Source organism: Oculina patagonica, chromosome 2 (assembly GCF_052425735.1).
Source record: "Oculina patagonica isolate OP01 chromosome 2, crgOcupat, whole genome shotgun sequence".
Classification (NCBI taxonomy): Eukaryota; Metazoa; Cnidaria; class Anthozoa; order Scleractinia; family Oculinidae; genus Oculina; species Oculina patagonica.
In genome coordinates, this window is record NC_135759.1 from 37023206 (window position 1) to 37043252 (window position 20047).

The following is a 20047-nucleotide window of genomic DNA, read 5'->3' on the forward strand; positions in this document are numbered from 1 at the left end:
TCAGGAACAAGACGAAACGATTGCTTGTGATTCACATTTTATGCAAATCGGAAGACGTTCCACCTATCAGGAAAGACAGAAGGAGCCAGTTATTGCACGACAGCTCTTACGTGAATGGAACAAACTGTTCATTGCTGAAAATAGGATTCTCTGTCACACATCTGGATCTAGAGCTTAAATGGTCTAGCCCAAGAAATATCACAAAAGGGTGTATTAAGAACTACAGGAAGAGAATAGTGGGACTAGCTAGAGAAGGTTTTTTATTGGACGTCGGTGAGGGCAAACATCACCCATTATTTCACAAAAGTGTGCCATTGCCTGAAGCAACGAAAGCCAGCGGCTCACGTTAATGCAATACTTCATCTTGTCATGTTTTGTAATTTTTGAATAGGAAAACGGATCGACGGATTTTGACTATATTTTGGCCCGGATTTTGGATTCAGAGTATATTTTTAAACGGATTTTCGGAACCTTCAATCGAATTTGGTCATTAAATTACAACGGATCGACGGATTCGGTCATTAAATTGTGACTGATCGGCGGATTTGCATACCCCTATTCACCCCCCCCCCCCCTTTAGATTCACATGGCGGTGATGGATTTGTTTCCAACGGTTTAACCTTAATTGGGACAATAATAATGAATAGGACAAGAGAGAAAATATGAATACAAGTAATTCAGCAACATTTTTAGCGGAGCTCCAGCACGCGAAGCGCGCCAGCGAAGCACCGCAAGGGAATCTGCGGTGAACGCATGAAGTCGAAAAAATTTGGTTATCGAGTGAGCGAACGCGCGCCCTCCCGCGCGTACAGACTCTCTTGGAGGGGAAGGGGAGTCACAAGGCGACCCGAGCGGAGGTGGGGAGAAAATGCCATCTTAAAATCCCCCAACGAACGTTAAGGTTAACGTCGGCATGCATCTTTGATATTGGACAACCAAGTTATGGTCAATTGACATCTGTCAAATCAAGGTATCCGCTGACCAGTGACTATATCGCGTATCGTACAGCTCATCGAGGTCATGTGTTTTTTAAAGCTGACCGCTTACCGGGTTATTGTTATTCGTTGTATCGCCGGCTCAAATCTAACTTTTTTTGTCTAGGGTAATGACAGGATTTTGTAAGCGAATTTCCGCGAGCGGAGTTGACGATTTATTTCGGCTATGGATCTTTCTTGAGTAGTAAACCTTTAATAACCTTTAATAGCCTTAATAACTCAATAAGAGTACTTTCACAAAATTTTAAGAACCAGGAAATAAGTGTGGAACTCTGCTTTTAGGCTTGGCTAAATCTGTACCGTATTTACTCAATTAAGCGCCGCCCCCGAATAAGCGCCGCCCTCGAATAAGCGCCGCATGTAGGACAAAAAAGTTAATTAGCGCCGCCCTCGAATAAGCGCCGCCGTGCCAATGCGGCGCTTAATCAAAAAATTCCGTTTAACCAAGAAAAGCACTACAAAGCAACGCTAAAACAAACTTGGACATTTCTTTCCATCAAAAGCGATGTTTTGCAGTTCAAAGTAATTGTTTTACCGCTCGCCCAATTAGTTTTCTATCCAACATTCTTACAATACGTTGTTCTGTAAATGTTGTGAAGGCCGCAAACTTCTCTTGGACAGCTAGCGCCACTTCTCTCTTGAGCAAGAGAGGCGAATACTGACAATCAAAAGACGCTATTTTCAATTACTGTAAAATATTAAATTCTTTGTGGGTCCAAATTTTAAATAAGCGCCGCCCTCGAATAAGCGCCGCACTTGAGGCGCGAAAAATTTAATAAGCGCCCCGGCGCTTATTCGAGTAAATACGGTATACAATTACTATGTTATTAAGACCTTCAGATGTCACAGGATACAATTATTATGTCTCCATTGTATTTTTTATTTCCTTACTTTAAGTCAGATTATATGAATGTTCAGTACTATACTGTGTATGTGTACATAAGCTGTGTTATCAAAATCATTAAGTTTTTTCAATTTGTATCCATTTAAAACAAGGGCTTTTACTGACTGCTATAAATAAATCAACTGTTTGATTGATTGATTGATCGATTGATTGATTGATTTATTGTTTGATTGATTGATTGATTGTTTAAAACAATTACGTTTATCGTTGCACTTAGATGCCTTCCGAAGTAATCTGTTGTTTCTTCTTCTTCAATATCACTTCAACACTAAAGCCATTCTTTAGATTTACAAAACGAACGAGTTTGCCATCATCATCGACCTTGACAATAGCATCGTAGCCATCAGGTGTACCGTGGACTTTTACATGGTCAGTAGTCGTCTCCACTGGGTTCTTTAGGATCACATCTATTTTTCTCTCTTTACTTGACGACTGGTACAGCAACTCTACTCCAACGTCGTCGGAACCAGTTAGGGGACCTGATTGCGTGTCAAAATTCAAATCTGGTGAACTGATACTGAGGTAAATGGTGTCCGCAGTTTCCTCGGCCATGATAAGGCAGTTGTCCTCACTGACTGCCTCTACTGGGCCATCTGAAGGAAGCGATTTGGCCGCTGCAAACATCACGTACCCTGTGATAGGATAGCTGAGGTCTGACTTCGGCTGCATTGATTGAAGAAACTGGACGACATGGGCGGTGGCATCCTTCTGCAAAACTTTGTAAACTTCACTACCTGCAGTTTCGTTGGTCGTTGGCGTATCATCAGCCAGTTGTGTATCATGCGATGTGGTCGGTATCAAGACAGCATATTCGTAGGTCGAGGGAAACGTGTCATGTTGGAACCACGCCGTACCATAATGCCCAGATGTATCACTTTTGCCATCATCAGTCTTGGAGATCTGGTTTTCAACCTTAATTTTTAAAATTGATCTACTGGAGTCTGGTATGTAGTAGTTGTTTCCTTTGGTATCTGTGAGGGTTGTATATTTTTTGCCTGGAGACGGCGGCGTTATGGCTGAGAATGTTGATGAGTAGTTCTTTTCAGCTCCATCGATCTTAATGAGTGACGAGTTGTCTCCATCGACAAGTTTGTCTTGAAAGAGAGTTGTTTGAACGACTTTCCCGTTAGTGTGGTCTGCGACAATATTACTACCTAAACAAACCAGCAAATTTTCAAAAAAGAAAACAGACTTCTTAAACTCGAACTTTATGTCTTTTCGCCAATCTTTTAATCCATACTCTGGTTGTTCAAAGTCCATGCCAAACAAGCCGTTTTCCAAATCCCTGGAACCCTTAAATGTTAGTCCTCCGGCTAGAGCCCGTTGGTTGTAGAATCTTCCTTTTCCGTTCATGTCTAACTCATCATAACTTTTATCCGCCATCGCAATGGTCGTTGCCCCAGGGACTTTGGTCCAATCCCATCCGTGCTCGACGTCATGTACCTGAAGAGCTGCTTCACTGTTTGCAACCAGGAGCGCACCGTGACTGGCAAATAAGCCATAAAGATTTTCGCGGTTTGAACTTTCGTAGTCCCACAGGAAACGATTGAATCCCTTCACCGTCACCGCCCAATCCTCACGTCGATGGACTGATAGAACGGCAAAGTTCTTGGACCAGTGACCTTCAGGGGACGGTTCGGGAGATATGTCTTGAGCAATAGCAGTGGAATTTACCTGTAACGATAATAACCATTATTTGATGAGCTTTCAGAAAAATCAATCCTATTTTTTTTCTCGCCTCTACAATTACGTGATATCCAAATGTCTTGAGAAAAGAAGTAGCTCTTGTATGAGATTCAGTTTTAACGAAGGAGACATTAATTCCCAATTTACATTGTAACCTTTTATTCTCGAGTCTTATACAGGATAACTTATTTGTTGTTGTTAAAGGCAATTCTCAATAGTAACCATAAAAATAAAACTTTTAAATATTTAAAATACATTTTTACTGGGCATTTTCGGGTATTCGCGAACTCTTAATGGGTCCTGTGAAGAAACAATTATTAAGGCGGCTAAATCGTTCAGAAAGGTGAATTTATAGGCTTAGTGAAGTATCAAAGTTTTTATCCATGATAAAATATTTTATTGGGAAACATATTTACATCATCAATGTTTTCCTTTAACTTTCAAAAATTTAAAAAATTTAGAGGTGTAATTTATGATGCAAATAACCTAAAAACAAAAATAAACTGGAAAGGTCAATCGATGTAGACACTATAGCCACGCCTAAAGAGCAACGCTTCAGCGACTTGTAGTTTGAGGTCTACAAATGACCAAACAATGTAATTTACTTACTTTATCCATGATGTCCAGAGATCCCAAACTGTTTGGATAGTACTTGCCCTTGCTTGATTTTCCATCTTCCAAATACTCGTTCAAAAATGTGTCGCGATCGTCCAACGTGTATAACCGCAAAAACATTTGCGTTTGTGGCAGATTCAAGTCGCTTACGTTTATTCCTGTTGGTATTGTAGAAGGTAAATCGGAAGGATGGGACACACTGCTGTACGCATAGCCTGGTAATACAGCCTTGATGAGTGCCTTGTTGAAGTAATGTGGGAAACGTCCGTTAACACTGTTTGGAGTAGAATACTTGACAGCTATGAGACGCAGCGTCTCCAGTCCTCGTCTGGTGTTGTTGGTTGCTGATTCTGATAAAGCGAATTCAGTACCGCCAACAAGGTACTGTACCAAAGCTGCAGTTTGTAAGGCTTGTGGAACGTAGGCTGATGCATAAAATGCTTTATGGTGAAATCCTGTGAAGTCAGGTTTAACCACTCCACCGAGACCTTCATTTACAGTCAACGCATTCTCCATCCACCTTTTTAAAGCTTCCATGTCCCGGAGTTTGGCTTTGATTTCATCATCATCATCACTTGGCATCACCAGTACAATCATTAGTCTGTACAGCATTAGTGTGATCATACGGTCAGCAGTCGTTCCTTTGAGTTCGAATTTTGGCGATTGATAAATTTCTCCAAAGTCGTTGTACCATTTGGCTGTGCTTATCAAATCCAGCAATCTGCTCTTGTTGGAAGGAATTCTTAAAGAGTCACTTAAAAGGAACAGAGTGTGCATGAATCCAGCGCCATCCCTGTTCCATTCGTGGTCCAAAGATCCGATGCCGCTGCCATCTGCAAGTCCCTGTTGCTTTAAAAAGTCAAGAAGATTGTTTATCTTGTTTAGTCGATCAAGGTTTAAAGTGTTTATTGCTGTCTCCACTTCACTTTGTGTCAGTGTTTTTAAACTAGGTAAGTAGCTTTTAAATATCGTTCTCATGTTTTTATCTTCACCTGCAATAGCATTATAAGCACTCTTTATCTTGTCTGGGTCCCCAGATTTAAGCTCGGGTAGTTGGCTGGTAGCAGCATCTGTTACTTCATTCGCTCGCGATCTTAGGTGATATTCCAACGCCAGAGGTAGAAGGATAGTTTCCGTGATAAATCCAAACTTTCTCGTCTTGTCAGCTTTACTATATTGTCCATATCTGCAATCTCTGCAAAACAAAGGTGGTCCTACGACTTTTCCTTCCGCATCGAAGATTAGTCTGTCGTATTCTTTATGCGCCTTCTTAATGCTGCCCAAAAGAGATTCCCACCTTTTCTTCAGAAAGCTGTCTTCTGTGAAGTTCGAAGTCGTTTTTGTCTCGTCACAGTACCAGTTCCTCAGCCGGCTTTCAATATGTTCCAAACTCTCCTTCTTTGTTTCGTCAATTGTATCAGGTGACTCAGGAATGGGTTCTTGACTCCACTTGTAAGTCCGCTGCCAATCGTTGCTTGCGTCATACACCGTCAAGCCAAAGGGACTGATTGGAGGAACTACTTTGTCACGTGACTGTTTACCAAAGCTTTTCTCAAACCCGAGCAAGTCCATGTAGATAGTGTCTGCATCGCTTAGTACAAAGTTAACTGTGTCGATGACAGTGCGTTTGGTTATACTCTTGCGTTTTAACTTGCACTCGGAAAATTTCACCCAAATTCCTCTCCATCCTTGAAAATTAAGATTCGCTTTGAACTTGGCGACGAGTTTGGAGGAATGTTTGTATTGCACTTCTAATGTTTTTCCTGGCGAGGCCTTTTCCTTGTAGAACCAGACTTTGACGCCGCCACGTTTAAGCCAGACATTAGGAATGCTGAACGTTGACGCTTTAAGTTGTAGCTTTGAGGCAGTATCTGCTTTCCACATGAGTGAATATTTTCCGTGCTTCACGGTCAGGATGTCAGTTGAGAGGTCCACTGATCCCGATGATTTTGGAACAGGTTCAAAGCAGCTTTTCTGATTTGGATCCTCAAAGTCAAAAAGTTTGTCATGAAGACATGGAGATTTACCTGCGGAAAAAAAGAAATTAGATATGTTGGATTACACAATGTATGAGTGTGATTGAAAATAGTTCTTCAAACATGTTTTTACCCTTTGCCTCTATTTCCAAACGAGTCTACGTGCGAAACCATTCATATGAAAATTAGTTTCACCTATACACGTCCATTTTCATACAAATAAAACTCATTTTTCATTTGAATGGTTTCGCACGTAGACTCGTTTTGAAACAGAGGCAAAGGGTAACTCGAAAAATGGCCTATTCCCTTACAATGCTTTTCTGGAGACGCCAAGACCATTTCCTAGTTATTTTCACGATGCGAATTTAATTTTATTGAATTTGCTAAATTGCTGTTGATAAATTAGAATGGCGAATGATGGTTCTTGTGGGAGTTTTAGAGACGGTTTCAGTTAGCTGAAGAGACACTGTGAAACATCGGAAGAAACAGGGTTTACTAAGAAAAGGAGAACGCTGACAAAGTTGGAAATCGACAAAATTCTTACATACAGCTGTAGGCCTTTATCTTAAAAAAATATACTTGAACGTTTATTGCTTTTTCTTTAAACGTTTTATCCAGCGGATTACTTTGATGCATTTTTCTAAACAGTACAAATGAAAATTACTTGAAGCTGGAATGGCGAATTTATTGTGATAGGTATCCAAGCGTTCAATTTGATTTGGGTTTCGATAAATTTACATACTTTTTTTAACTTTATTTTAAATGTTGCACAAGAGAGCATGAAAGATGATGTCACCAAGAGTTGCACTTCTAGAAGGTTTGTAGGTTTTTTACAACTTATCATTAATTGGTCGGTACCGGGAGTGGCGCGGTGTGAATGGAGTGACTTTATTGAAACTTAGTAAAGTTTACACCAGGAACCGCGGAGCAGAGGGCTGGGGGGATTAGCCCCCCACCCCCCCCAATATTTCCGAAAAAAATAAAGACTTTCTAGGAGAACAGTCTCTAAAGCCCCCCACTTCAAGTTACCAGTCAGCATCCCCCCCATAAGAAAAATGCTCCGCGGTCCCTGAACACGGGTCGTACGAATTTTAATTTTAGTAAGAAACGTTTTAATATTACTTTTGATAATTTTTTTTTCACGAGTAAGCTTTTAAGTAGACGCAATAAACGTTTTTTTTCTTTAGAAAGTTGCTTTTTGTGTGTTTCACTAATAAGAGTTGAATGACTTACCTGTTGACGCAAGTATTGGTTCACTTTTCAACAACAGGTAACAAACTTGTAGCGCAAGGAAGATAAACATTTTGTTTCCTCTGTACTCCTGTACAAATAACAGAAGAAACAAAGACAAAATAGCCTTAACTTATGTAAAAGCTAAGACTGAGCCACGCAGCCCACAGATCCATTTGCACTTAAAATCCTCGACTTTTATAGGGTAACACAATAACTGGTGTACCAGTAGTTTTCATTGTGGCCCTTAAATCCCGATCGTATTGAAATTTAGAAGTGTTGGTTTTTGTGAAAAAATGAAAACCGGAGAACCCGGAGTAAAACCCTCGAAGAAAGGACAGGAACCAACAACAAACTCAACCCCCATATGACGCCGGGTCCGGGTTTAGAAAACGGGCTACATTGATGCTTGCGCTCTCACCACTGCGCTATCCCTGCTCCCACGACTACAGAAAACTGGTTTATTCATTCCATTTATGGACAATTTATAATTGTGAAGAGATTCATGTTTTCCAAAGAGTTTACAGTGTTTGAGTTCGAGAGAAATGCTTCCGATATCTAGTTGATTTTTTACGACGGTAACAGCATTACCTCACTTATTTCTACCTGATTGCTTGCCCAAAGAAAAAAGGTTTTTTGATCCTGAAAATAGTTATAAAACACTGTTCCATTAAACAGATTGGTGTCAATATGATACAACAAAAGAAAACGACAAACAAGTTAACAAAAGCAACAGAAATGACAACTCAGTTATGTAACGATAATCAAAGCGAAGCATGTAAAGTGCCTGAATGCGTTATTGTTACTTGAAAAGACTAAAATTTCAAGAGTGAAATTTAAATCTAAATAAAATACTTACGATTATTAAATAGCATGTATCTTATCATATTGTCACAAATGTTTTACACACCTTAAGACGCGCTCCAATTCTGTTCCCACCAAAGCCAAGTTTTAAGCAGGATTGTAGGTTACTTGTTGTTGCATCAGCCTATATACATTCGATTTTGCATCAGTGGATGTGATAAAATATGGATTAGAAACTTTCATTGAATTGGAAGACCTGCTTAAGCAAAGGCAATCACAACCCATTTAGCTGGTTAGCTGGTTAAAGTTGGTATGCCTGTCAACTCTTACAGCTGTAATATCTAGAACGGAAGTTATCAGAACCTGACATTGAGGCCGAGCCTGACTACATGAGGCGGGCTGATCCGCTTAATCGAGCTGGCTCGGTTTGCCGAAATACCTTTCAGTCCTGTACTATAAAAGCCTGACTAACCCGGATGGGCTAGAGTTTGCGCGAATGACGGGTTGAAATAAGCACAAATGGTTTTGGCGCGAAGTGGTTGTACGAGTATTTGCTTGCGTTATTTTGCAGTTTATGTAGCTTTATGGTTTTCTGGCGGATCCTTTTGCTCTGAAGCGAAATGAAATAGTAAGTAAACGCTTTTCGATTGGGCAGGCGGGCCCGGCTCATGGAACAAGCACCGAGACTACATCTACACTACACTTGTTAAAGATCAAACGTTCCTCCTGGTTTGTTATGTTGCTTTGTTTACAGACAGAGGATGTAAAATCTACTGAAGGGATGTTTTGCGGACATCAAACTCCATGGTTCAGGGCTCAGTAATGCGGACAACACTTTCATTCAACTTGTCCCCCAGCATTGTTGTTGCGCGCTTAACCTAACGACAAAGTTGAACTACTTCGCACAACCTGTTGCCGTAATTTGTAACACGGGAGGTAATACGCGCAACAACAGTTTACAGTTTGCAATAGAAGAATGTTGCGAGACAATGGAAGTTGCAAGAAAATGTAATCCTCGGAATCTTCGGAAAAGTTTGAGATTTATGAGATTTATATATGAGATTTATCTTCTCGTGTTCAAAACATATATCTTACTCGTTCGCTGCGCTCACTTGTGAGCTATCGATTTAACACTCGAAGATAAATTTCATATCTCCGCGCAACCATGTATTATCCTCTATTTAATGAGAAAATGGATGCCGGGAAAAGGGGAACAGGAGGGGAATATTGCAAATGGTTTATTTCTGTCTTCGAGTTCAACGAGCTAAAGACGGGTCATTTTTAAAGAATGGGCTTATTACAACAGCGAATTAACAAATGCCCTTGCTAAGTTAGGTAGATATTCATATGATGGAACAACATAGTAAAAACAATAACAATTTGAAAAAGTTTCAAATACCTGAGAAAATCCTGCTTTGAGTTACTGAACTTCGTCAGCCCAATGAAGTGAACGAATAGTCTTTCTATTTATTCGATTTTGCTTCAGTGAAGGTGATAAAATATGAATTAGAAACTTTCATTGAATTGGAAGACCTGCATTAGCAAAGGTAATCACAACCCATTTAGCTGGTTTTATAGTTTATATGCCTTTCAACTGTCACAGCTGCAATAACTAGAAAGGAAGCTTTCAAAGCCCATCAAAGTGAACGAATGTCAAATGCAATGTCTCATTGTGGTCATAAACTATTGGTATTTAAAAAGAATGCCATAATATCTTTAACAATATAATTTTCGTTGAGATGTTATTATTCACCCTGGGCTACGCTTTCGTTAGGTAGATAAATCACATATCCCTTTGTTGTCTTAACATACCCTTCCCTAGTAGCGCTCCCTAGAGGAGCTCCATACCTCAACAAATTTGGTAATCCCATTGAGCTGAATAATTTGGTTTTCACGTGATTGCCCGTCGGCTCTACTGACACTGCTCGTAAGCAAACTGACTCCCAAATTTAGAGTCATATCATACGGATTATGTACCCATTTTCGTTTCTACACAATGTTGGTTTCGTTGTGAGTTACTTGAGTTCAGACTTTTTTACCGTTCATTGCTTACCAAAACTAACAACTACGAGTTCATTTCTGACAGAACAACTGGCTCTCCAAAGCTGATGTAGCTTTTATTAAACTTGAATTAAAGCTTTTTTTTGCCGTTTTGGTATGGTATTAAACCACAGTTAACAAATTTTACAATTGAAACAGCGATTTTGTATTGTAAATTGGCCCCTGAAAAGCTTTCTTGGAAGGATGAATATGATATTTATGTCTATATTTTTATTGTTCTACATTCCAAGACGGGTCATTTTTAAAGAATGGGCTTATTACAACAGCGAATTAACAAATGCCCTTGCTAAGTTCGGTAGATATTCATATTATGGAACAACATAGTAAAAACAATAACAATTTGAAAAAGTTTCAAATACCTGAGAAAATCCTGCTTTGAGTTACTGAACTTCGTCAGCCCAATGAAGTGAACGAATAGTCTTTCTATTTATTCGATTTTGCTTCAGTAAAGGTGATAAAATATGAATTAGAAACTTTCATTGAATTGGAAGACCTGCATTAGCAAAGGTAATCACAACCCATTTAGCTGGTTTTATAGTTTATATGCCTTTCAACTGTCACAGCTGCAATAACTAGAAAGGAAGCTTTCAAAGCCCATCAAAGTGAACGAATGTCAAATGAATGTAAACTCTTGGTATTTAAAAAGAATGCCATAATATCTTTAACAATATAATTTTCGTTGATATGTGATTATTCATCCTGGGCTACGATTTCGGTAGATAGATAAATCACATATCCCTTTGTTGTCTAAACATACCCTTCCCTAGTAGCAGCGCTCCCTAGAGGAGCTCCATACCTAAAAAATCTGGTAATCCCATTGAGCTGAATAATTTGGTTTCCACGTGATTGCCCGTCCTTACCGGCGCTACTGACACTGCTCGCGCGCGAACTGATTCCAAAATTTTCGTACGGATCCATTTTCGTTTCTACACAATGTTGGTTTCGTTGTGAGTTACTTGAGTTTAGACTTTTTTTACCGTACACTGCTTACCAAAATTAACAACTACGAGTTCATTTCTGACAGAACAACTGGCTCTCCAAAGCTGATGTAGCTTTCATCAAACTTGAATGCAAGCATATTTTTTTTTTGCCGTTTTGGTATTGTATTAAACCACAGTTAACAAATTTTACAATTGAAACAGCGATTTCTTATTGTAAAGTGGCCCCTGAAAAGCTTTCTTGGGAGGATGAATATGATATTTATGTCTATATTTTTATTGTTCTACAATCCAAATTATATTGCGGAGTAGCGTAGTGCAGAAATAACTCGAATATACAATATGGAAACCATGTTTAAAGCTAGATAATCATACTTCATTTAAAAGAGGTCAGAGCCTAATATAAAAAAGATGAAAAATGACATTTCTCAATTAACTATGTTACAACATTTGCTTAATCACTTTAACTTATGTTATTATAGTATTACCTTTAAAAATAAATATATGTTTTTAATAGTGGTCATGCACTTAGCTTCATATCTCAACGAGATAGCTAGTTTACAGGCATGCTACTGAAACAGAGGAAACAAATATTTTTAAATGAACATAACAAGGTTAAAAATCCCAACTGGCAGGAGGCAGACCAGTTGGCTATGTACAAAGCGTGGTCGATGATTTGAACTCGGGACAACCGAGAAACAAATCCAGCTAGTGGCAAGGGCAGGTCTTGAACCGGAGACCTTCGTATTACAATACCAGCGCCCTAAACCACTCGGTCATGCTTGCCTTTCATTGGTTAGGTTCTTTGTATCATTTATAACATCTAGAATTTTCAAATTTCATGTAAGTTTCTTATTAAATTTCAAATTTTGACGTTTTATTGTTTTTCTACTGTTGTTTACCTTTGCGCTGTCACTTAGTTTTTTTTTTGCTATTAGCGTAATAATAGAGATTACTCCATGGAAAATGCGCGCGTACGATTTTTATTCACGAGTTCAGTAGTATCAGAAAACGAACGAGTGAGCGTAGCGAACGAGTGAGTTTTCTGATACACCTCAACGAGTGAATACAAATCGTACAAAGCATTTTCCATGGTGCAATTTGTTTATTTTATTGGTACTGAGATTTTTTTCGTACCATGATTACAAACAGGCGAATGTACACAAAACGGTGTTGAGGCGACAAGCCGGTGATTCAAAGCCAAACAATGGTCACTCAAAAGTATTTTAAATTCTAAATTGTCTTAAAAACTAGAAGGTTAAAATTAGAATTTCTCCACGTTCTTAAGGTTAACAATGGCAGAGGTCACTAACTGCTACTAGGAAGAATTCACGTTCAACTAATCAAGTCGCTGCCCGAGCATCCCGGCCGGCGACTCGCGAAAATTAGAATTTCTCCACGTTCTTAAGGTTAACAATGGCAGAGGTCACTAACTGCTACTAGGAAGAATTCACGTTCAACTAATCAAGTCGCTGCCCGAGTCATTTCCATCTTGGCACTGTGCGATTCGCGACAGATTTGTTGACCAGATTTATTGTAATCATATATACGGCAAAAAGTCCTTCAATGAATATACCGTTTAAAAAATGCCGTAGCCTACTTACCCTATTCTAGTAAACTATCAAGCTCGTATTCATTGCCATCTTTATCGTTCTTTAGCTTGAGATTTTAAATTCACCGAGGTAATAATTATTTAGTTCCACAGCGGAGTTAACTTCGATTTTCTTCGCCTTCCTAAGTCTTCCCGAGTGGTTTCAGTAGTGTAAACATCTTGTTGAGTTTTGTAAAGAGCGATTTTTGCTTTCTTTACGTGAAATGAAGTGAACTCTTCAACTGAACACAAGTTAGAAGCAAACCTTTCTTCTGTTTTAATTTTTCAAAGCCCGCGATTTGTGTGCAACGGCTGCCGTGCAACCCTGTACGTTCATTCACCACTAATGAAATTTCATCGTTCGCGTTGTTGATTGGACGAACGATGTTTTTTCACTAGTGAAATTCCATCGTTCGATTTTTACTCCCTACGATTTTCATGAATAAAACTCAGTACCTATGAAATAGTATCGTATTCCCCATAACTCCAATTTTTTAACGTTTAATCTTTGGAGTCATGCTCTGTTTTAAAGACCCTGAAGAAAGAAGGCCGTGCCTTCTTAAATATTAAGCATGGTACCGTTGTAACCGTATCCAACAGATTCATTACTTTTTTGTAGCGAGAATATGCTTAGGTCGATCGAAGGGTTGTTAATTTCGTTTGCAAAAGAACAAGGACAATTCTTAAGTCCCCTTCTTTCTTTTTCAGTGCCTTTCATTCTTCCCTTGACCTACTTCTTTCAATTAACGCTGCGCAAGACATTTTCGTATTTTTCGCTACTTCTTTTAACACCAACTAGATCAGCAAAACATAAGAACGACCTCAAAAAAAAAAAAAAAAAGAAAAAAGAAAGAAAAAAGAAAAGAAAAAAGTGGGTAAGAAAAGTGTGGGGTCTTTATATATCGTGGTTAACGTTAAGAAAGGTTTGGAGTCACAGCTTAGTCCAAAACAGTCTACAGATAAAAATTACGATATACGCTTTTGCCTATTAAAAAATATCAGATGGAAATGAAGGCTATCTTCAATTATGCCTCCAGAAGCGATTAACCACATTTATCACATTTGTGTTTCAGAGGCGGCAGAGCGTTTTGAAACGTGTTTTAATGGACACGAGAAACAGCTGTTTACATTTTTCACATTTCAGATCATGTTCTGAGTGAAAAATTAAGTTTGGAGACTCCAACAAACGATAGGTGTTGCCATGACAACATTTAGGTGGCAACTTTAAAAATGGGCATTTTTGTACATCCCCCTGAATATCTAACTGCATGCAAAGTATGAGGGGGGTTCAAAAATTTTCATTTCCCACATTGCTTCATTCTAACAGGAAATGGTTCTTAAAACTTAGTCAGTGTGTCGTACCGTGATTGTATTCATAAAACGTTTTACTCCCACAGTAGCCGATTACGTACGGTTATGTCGTAAGCTTCTCGTTCAATTTTTTGAATCCAAAACAAAATTTTTCTCCTATATATGACAATGGCGTTAAAATTAATGACACAAATATTTTTTAAGTTTATGTTATTAATCAATAACGAAATTCAAGAAAAAAATTTGCAATTTAGCAGAAATTTAATTGAAGATTTGCCATTGGAGTGTTATTTTTAATAGTACATTGTAGTACAAGTTCTCGCTTTTTTCAGTGTTACAGCAAGGCGCCCAAAAGTGTGACCGTTTTTAATTAATTTACATTCTTTCATTAGTTATAATCCAATCAGAAGCCGAGGACAGCTTTCCGTTGACGTCTGATTGGATTAAATCGGCACGAAAGAATGTGAATAAATTAAAAGTGGTCACACTTTTGGGCGCCTTGCTGTAAAAGCCTTTTCTTGAAAACCTACAGCATTCTAATTTCAAAATTTTCACATCTTCTCATATCACACTTATTGTATGCTTTATGCAGTCAACTCTCGCCTTGCGGGCACCCCGCTATTGCGGACACTCGCTCAGTTACGGACAAAATCCAGATCCCAGCGAAAGAGGTTCGACTGAAAATGGCTCCCGCTATTACAGACTCTTGCTATAACGGACACTTAACAACACCTCAAGCGTGTCCGCTATAACGAGAATTGACTTTTCTTGTGACTGAATGAAAAAATACTTTTATTCAATCCTTTAATCCAATTGAAAAACCTTGTCAAGGCACCTCCAGCGAAAATAAATTTTTCTTCTTCCGTTGTACAAGTTCTTACTTTTTTTTTAGAGATGAAAGCCTTTCTTTGAAACTATTGTAGACTAATTTCTTAATTTATATTTACCCCTATACCCGTGACAAGCCACTTTTAGCGAACATGAGTGTGTGTGTGTGTGATGATATATAAGATCCTATCAATTATCGACGCAATATAGTACACCAATTTCTCGAAGAAAATTCTATCAAATTTTGAACAGCACCTATCACTGAATTTTTATATAAAAAGATCGGTTAATTTACCCTTGGTGTTGAAAATGTCATTCTTTTTCAAAACAGTTATATTTACGGATGGTTTCTATGGCGAAATCAGAAGCCAATGTTTTGAAGAGATCGTTTATCTTAAATCACCCATGACAGCTTTTCTGACTTACAAATAATTAGATCAAAAACAAATAACCAGCTTACCTGACGCATTTGGTTGTGACCGAGCTCAGGTGTAACAAGGAAGTGAATCAGGGGATTGCAGTAAATCTTAACAAAAGGCGTCAATATTACTTAGCACTGAAGAATTTTGGAAATGATTTCTCAGAAAAAAGGAACCTTTAGTCCGTGAAGATTTTACAGGTGTAATTCCCCAATGATTGGATGTCCTGTAGAGAATTGTGGCACCTGATGTGTTCTCTTGAATTTCTAACAATTTTACGCAGCAGTCAAATTTTTCCAGGTACCTATTCCTTTCGTTGTAACGAACTGAAATGTGTGCGAGAAAATGAAATCACAAGTTTAAGGTAAAAAAAGTCTCATCGATTATAAAGGGTTGATTCTACATTAGTTTACGATATTGCTCAAGACACAAAAATAGTTTAACAAACGACATCTTAGAGAAATGAATGAGGCTTCGGGGTAATTTCACAGGTGCAGTTTTTTACGAATGAATTCAGGGGTGTAGCTAGTATTTTTCAAGGGGGTGGGGGTCACACTCATTATGTTACACCCAGGGAATTTTTAAATTGGACTCTCAAAAGTGCCATTTCCTGCGTTTCCTAGACCGTAATTGGTTAACCGGGAAAGTTTTATGGCAGTAAAAAATCGGTGCTCACGGCAGTTTTCCGGCTTTTAGTAAAGAGGATTCCAAAACCATCAGACTCCAATCGGAAAGAGATTGTGTTAACGGACACTTAACAACACCTCCAGCGTGTCCGCTATAACGAGAATTGACTGTATTGTGGCTGAATGAAAAAATACTTTTATTCAATCCTTTAATCCAATTGAAAAACCTTGTCAAGGCACCTCCAGCGAAAATAAAATTTTTTTCTTCCGTTTTACAAGTTCTCACTTTTTTTTAGAGATGAAAGCCTTTCTTTGAAACTATTGTAGCCTAATTTCTTAATTTATATTTACCCCTATACCCGTGACAAGCCACTTTTAGCGAACATGAGTGTGTGTGTGTGTGATGATATATAAGAGCCTATCAATTATCGACGCAATATAGTACACCAATCTCTCGAAGAAAATTCGATTAAATTTTGAACAGCACCTATCACTGAATTTTTATATAAATAGATCGGTTAATTTACCCTTGGTGTTGAAAATGTCATTCTTTTTCAAAACGGTTATATTTACGGATGGTTTCTATGGCGAAATCAGAAGCCAATGTTTTAAAGAGATCGTTTATCTTAAATCACCCATGACAGCTTCACTGACTTTCAAATAATTAGATCAAAAACAAATAACCAGCTTACCTGACGCATTTGGTTGTGACCGAGCTCAGGTGTAACAAGGAAGTGAATCAGGGAATTGCAGTAAATCTTAACAAAAGGCGTCAATATTACTTAGCACTGAAGAATTTTGGAAATGATTTCTCAGAAAAAGGAACCTTTAGTCCGTGAAGATTTTACAGGTGTAATTCCCCAATGATTGGATGTCCTGTAGAGAATTGTGGCACCTGAAGTGTTCTCTTGAATTTCTAACAATTTTACGCAGCAGTCAAATTTTTCCAGTTACCTATTCCTTTCGTTGTAACGAAGTGAAATGTGTGCGAGAAAATGAAATCACAAGTTTAAGGTAAAAAAAGTCTCATCGATTATAAAGGCTTGGTTCTACATTAGTTTACGATATTGCTCAAGACACAAAAATAGTTTTACAAACGACATCTTAGAGAAATGAATGAGGCTTCGGGGTAATTTCACAGGTGCAGTTTTTACGAATGAATCCAGGGGTGTAGCTAGTATTTTTCAAGGGGGTGGGGGGTCACACTCATTATGTTACACCCAGGGAATTTTTAAATTGGACTCTCAAAAGTGCCATTTCCTGCGTTTCCTAGACCGTAATTGGTTAACCGGGAAAGTTTTATGGCAGTAAAAAATCGGTGCTCACGGCAGTTTTCCGGCTTTTAGTAAAGAGGATTCCAAAACCGTCAGACTCCAATTGGAAAGAGATTGTGTTAACGGACACTTAACAACACCTCCAGCATGTCCGCTATAACGAGAATTGACTGTATTGTGACTGAATGAAAAAAAACTTTTATTCAATCCTTTAATCCAATTGAAAAACCTTGTCAAGGCACCTCCAACGAAAAAAGAATTTTTTCTTCCGTTGTACAAGTTCTCACTTTTTTAGAGATGAAAGCCTTTTTTTGAAACTATTGTTGCCTAATTTCCTAATTTATATCTACCCCTATACCCGTGACAAGCCACTTTTAGCGAACATGAGTGTGTGTGTGTGATGATATATAAGAGCCTATCAAATATCGACGCAATATAGTACACCAATTTCTCGAAGAAAATTCGAATAAATTTTGAACAGCGCCTATCACTGAATTTTTATATAAATAGATCGGTTAATTTACCCTTGGTGTTGAAAATGTCATTCTTTTTCAAAACGATTATATTTACGGATGGTTTCTATGGCGAAATCAGAAGCCAATGTTTTGAAGAGATCGCTTATCTTAAATCACCCATGACAGCTTCACTGACTTACAAATAATTAGATCAAAAACAAATAACCAGCTTACCTGACGCATTTGGTTGTGACCGAGCTCAGGTGTAGCTAGGAAGTGAATCAGGGGATTGCAGTAAATCTTAACAAAAGGCGTCAATATTACTTAGCACTGAAGAATTTTGGAAATGATCGCTTAGAAAAAGAAACCTTTAGTCCGTGAAGATTTTACAGGTGTAATTCCCCAATGATTGGATGTCCTGTAGAGAATTGTGGCAGCTGACGCGCTCTCTTGAATTTCTAACAATTTTACGCAGCAGTCAAATGTTTCCAGTTACCTATTCCTTTCGTTGTAACGAACTGAAATGTGTGTACGAGAAAATGAAATTACAAGTTTAAGTTAAACTCAAAAATAATCTGTCAAACAGCTGGTCGTGGGTGGACGAGCATTATCTGTATATAACACTTGTACCATCATGGTAAAGAAAAGTTGTTAAATTCAGTTGCAAAAGAACAAAGATAATATTTTAAAGCCCGTCCTCCTTACTCTTTCGTTGCCTTTGACTTCTTCATTTGATTTTCATTATTTTAATGCCCGATTCCCTCTATGGCACGCTTCTGCAGGAAGTCACGGTAGTTGTATTCATCGTTGCTAAGTCTCGCGCAGGGTTTGATGAATACAACTACCATGATTCCCTGCAGGGGCGCGCCATAGGGGGAATCGGGCATTCCATCGTCTTTATGCAACCCATTCAAACATACGAGTGAATAAAGCAATCGATATTATAAGAACGCGTCCTATTAAAATATATGGGTTTTATGAACCGACAACGAGGGATAACGATAAATCGGGCTGTGAATCACTCAGCGAAGTTTTTCGAATTTTGTTTTTCTCTGGAGGTATAACAAAACCAAAATTAAATTAAAATAAACTTCTCATTGAATGCTTTTCCCCTACCCACAGGATAGTCATAACAAAAGTAACACCGTACAGGCCTCTTTCACCCTGGTGCAGTGTGGTCAGCTAACTTGGGGATGAACGAGCCCATGTAGGGTGCCATCCACAAGAAGGTGTGAAGCTCCTTCTTATCTTTGGATGTTTCCATTTCTTCTGTGGCTTTGATTTTGTCTGGGTTAGGCTTGAACATACTAAAGAAATTGCAATACAGTGGAACCCCGATATAACGATATCCCAAGAGAGCAGTAAAATAATATCGTTATATCGAAACTCCCGATATAACGATATGGCCGTAAAATAACCGAAAATATCGATATATCGGGGTAAACCTAACAAGTACTTTTTACTGCATATTAGAGGAGGATAAAGGGAATAATTTTGATAAGAAGGCTTAGAACACAGTATCATTTTGATATATCATCGTGCAAAGCTGTTTTTAGAAACGTTAGAGATGACTCGATTACCGTAATGTTATTGCATTAAATTCGATGTTTTGCAAATAAAATGTGACTGTGTACTGATAATATCGTTATATCGGGAGGATTTTACGTTCGGTCCGCTAAATTCTCATCGTTATATCGGGAATATCGTTATATCGAGGATCGTTATATCGGGGTTCCACTGTACTTTGTCTTGATGACACATTTCTCGTCATTGAGCCTTATGCCAGCTTTTCTGGTACGTTCCATAGCTTCAAGAAGGTGCAAGTCATGTTCCTTGTCATTCTTCCCGTAAACAGTAATGTCATCTGCGATGCCAATTGCTCCATCACAATTGCAGTATGTTTCATCAATCTCGAATCGAAGATGTCTTTTTGCTGAACAGTTCCGATTATTTTCCTTGCTCCTTTCCTTTTCGTTTTTCTCTAATTTCTTATTCTCTCTATCTTTTACTCTGTGCACCCCTTCTACTGGCCCGAAAAGTTTTGATCTTAATCAATGGAAAACCGTGGAAAGGAGACCATGATCAAGTACGGGTAATGGCCTGTTTTAGCACCAATTAATTAATAAACCAATCACGTTTTTTTCGATTAGCTCTTTCAGAATGCATTCAATAGTCAAGACGGACAGTCCTGAGGAAAGATATAACTCTATAAGTTGCACGTCACAAAAATCTGCTGGCGTGTAAACTGGTGATCCTTCCCTAGTAGCAGCGTTCCCAAGAGGAGCTCCATACTTAAAAAAAATCTGGTAAGCCCATTTAGCTGAATAATTTGGT

General features: G+C 38.4%; 1 protein-coding gene across 2 annotated transcripts; it reads right to left on the bottom strand.

Annotated features, from left to right (window-relative positions):
• Window positions 1–1234: 1234 nt before the first annotated feature.
• LOC144644549 (chondroitin sulfate ABC exolyase-like) lies at window positions 1235–11565 on the bottom strand. Of its 2 annotated transcripts, XM_078504060.1 has the most exons (6): window positions 10631–11565; window positions 9610–9690; window positions 8317–8394; window positions 7410–7497; window positions 4195–6227; window positions 1235–3573 (listed from the first exon to the last, which is right to left on the bottom strand). In XM_078504060.1, the coding sequence occupies exons 4-6, from the start codon at window positions 7477–7479 to the stop codon at window positions 2113–2115; spliced, it is 3564 nt and encodes a 1187-aa protein (XP_078360186.1). In that variant the 5' UTR covers window positions 7480–7497; window positions 8317–8394; window positions 9610–9690; window positions 10631–11565; the 3' UTR covers window positions 1235–2112. The 2 variants fall into 2 exon arrangements, with proteins under 2 accessions (XP_078360186.1, XP_078360187.1); XM_078504061.1 differs by lacking the exon at window positions 10631–11565 and having other exon boundaries at window positions 9610–9982.
• Window positions 11566–20047: the final 8482 nt, after the last annotated feature.

Excerpts from the sequence above, each read along its gene's own strand:
- LOC144644549 (XM_078504060.1), bottom strand. The coding sequence starts at position 7,479 with ATGTTTATCTTCCTTGCGCTACAAGTTTGTTACCTGTTGTTGAAAAGT. Across the intron at positions 6,228-7,409 it reads ACCAATACTTGCGTCAACAG|GTAAATCTCCATGTCTTCAT; the intron begins GTAAGTCATTCA and ends TTTTTTCCGCAG. Across the intron at positions 3,574-4,194 it reads CTCTGGACATCATGGATAAA|GTAAATTCCACTGCTATTGC; the intron begins GTAAGTAAATTA and ends TTATCGTTACAG.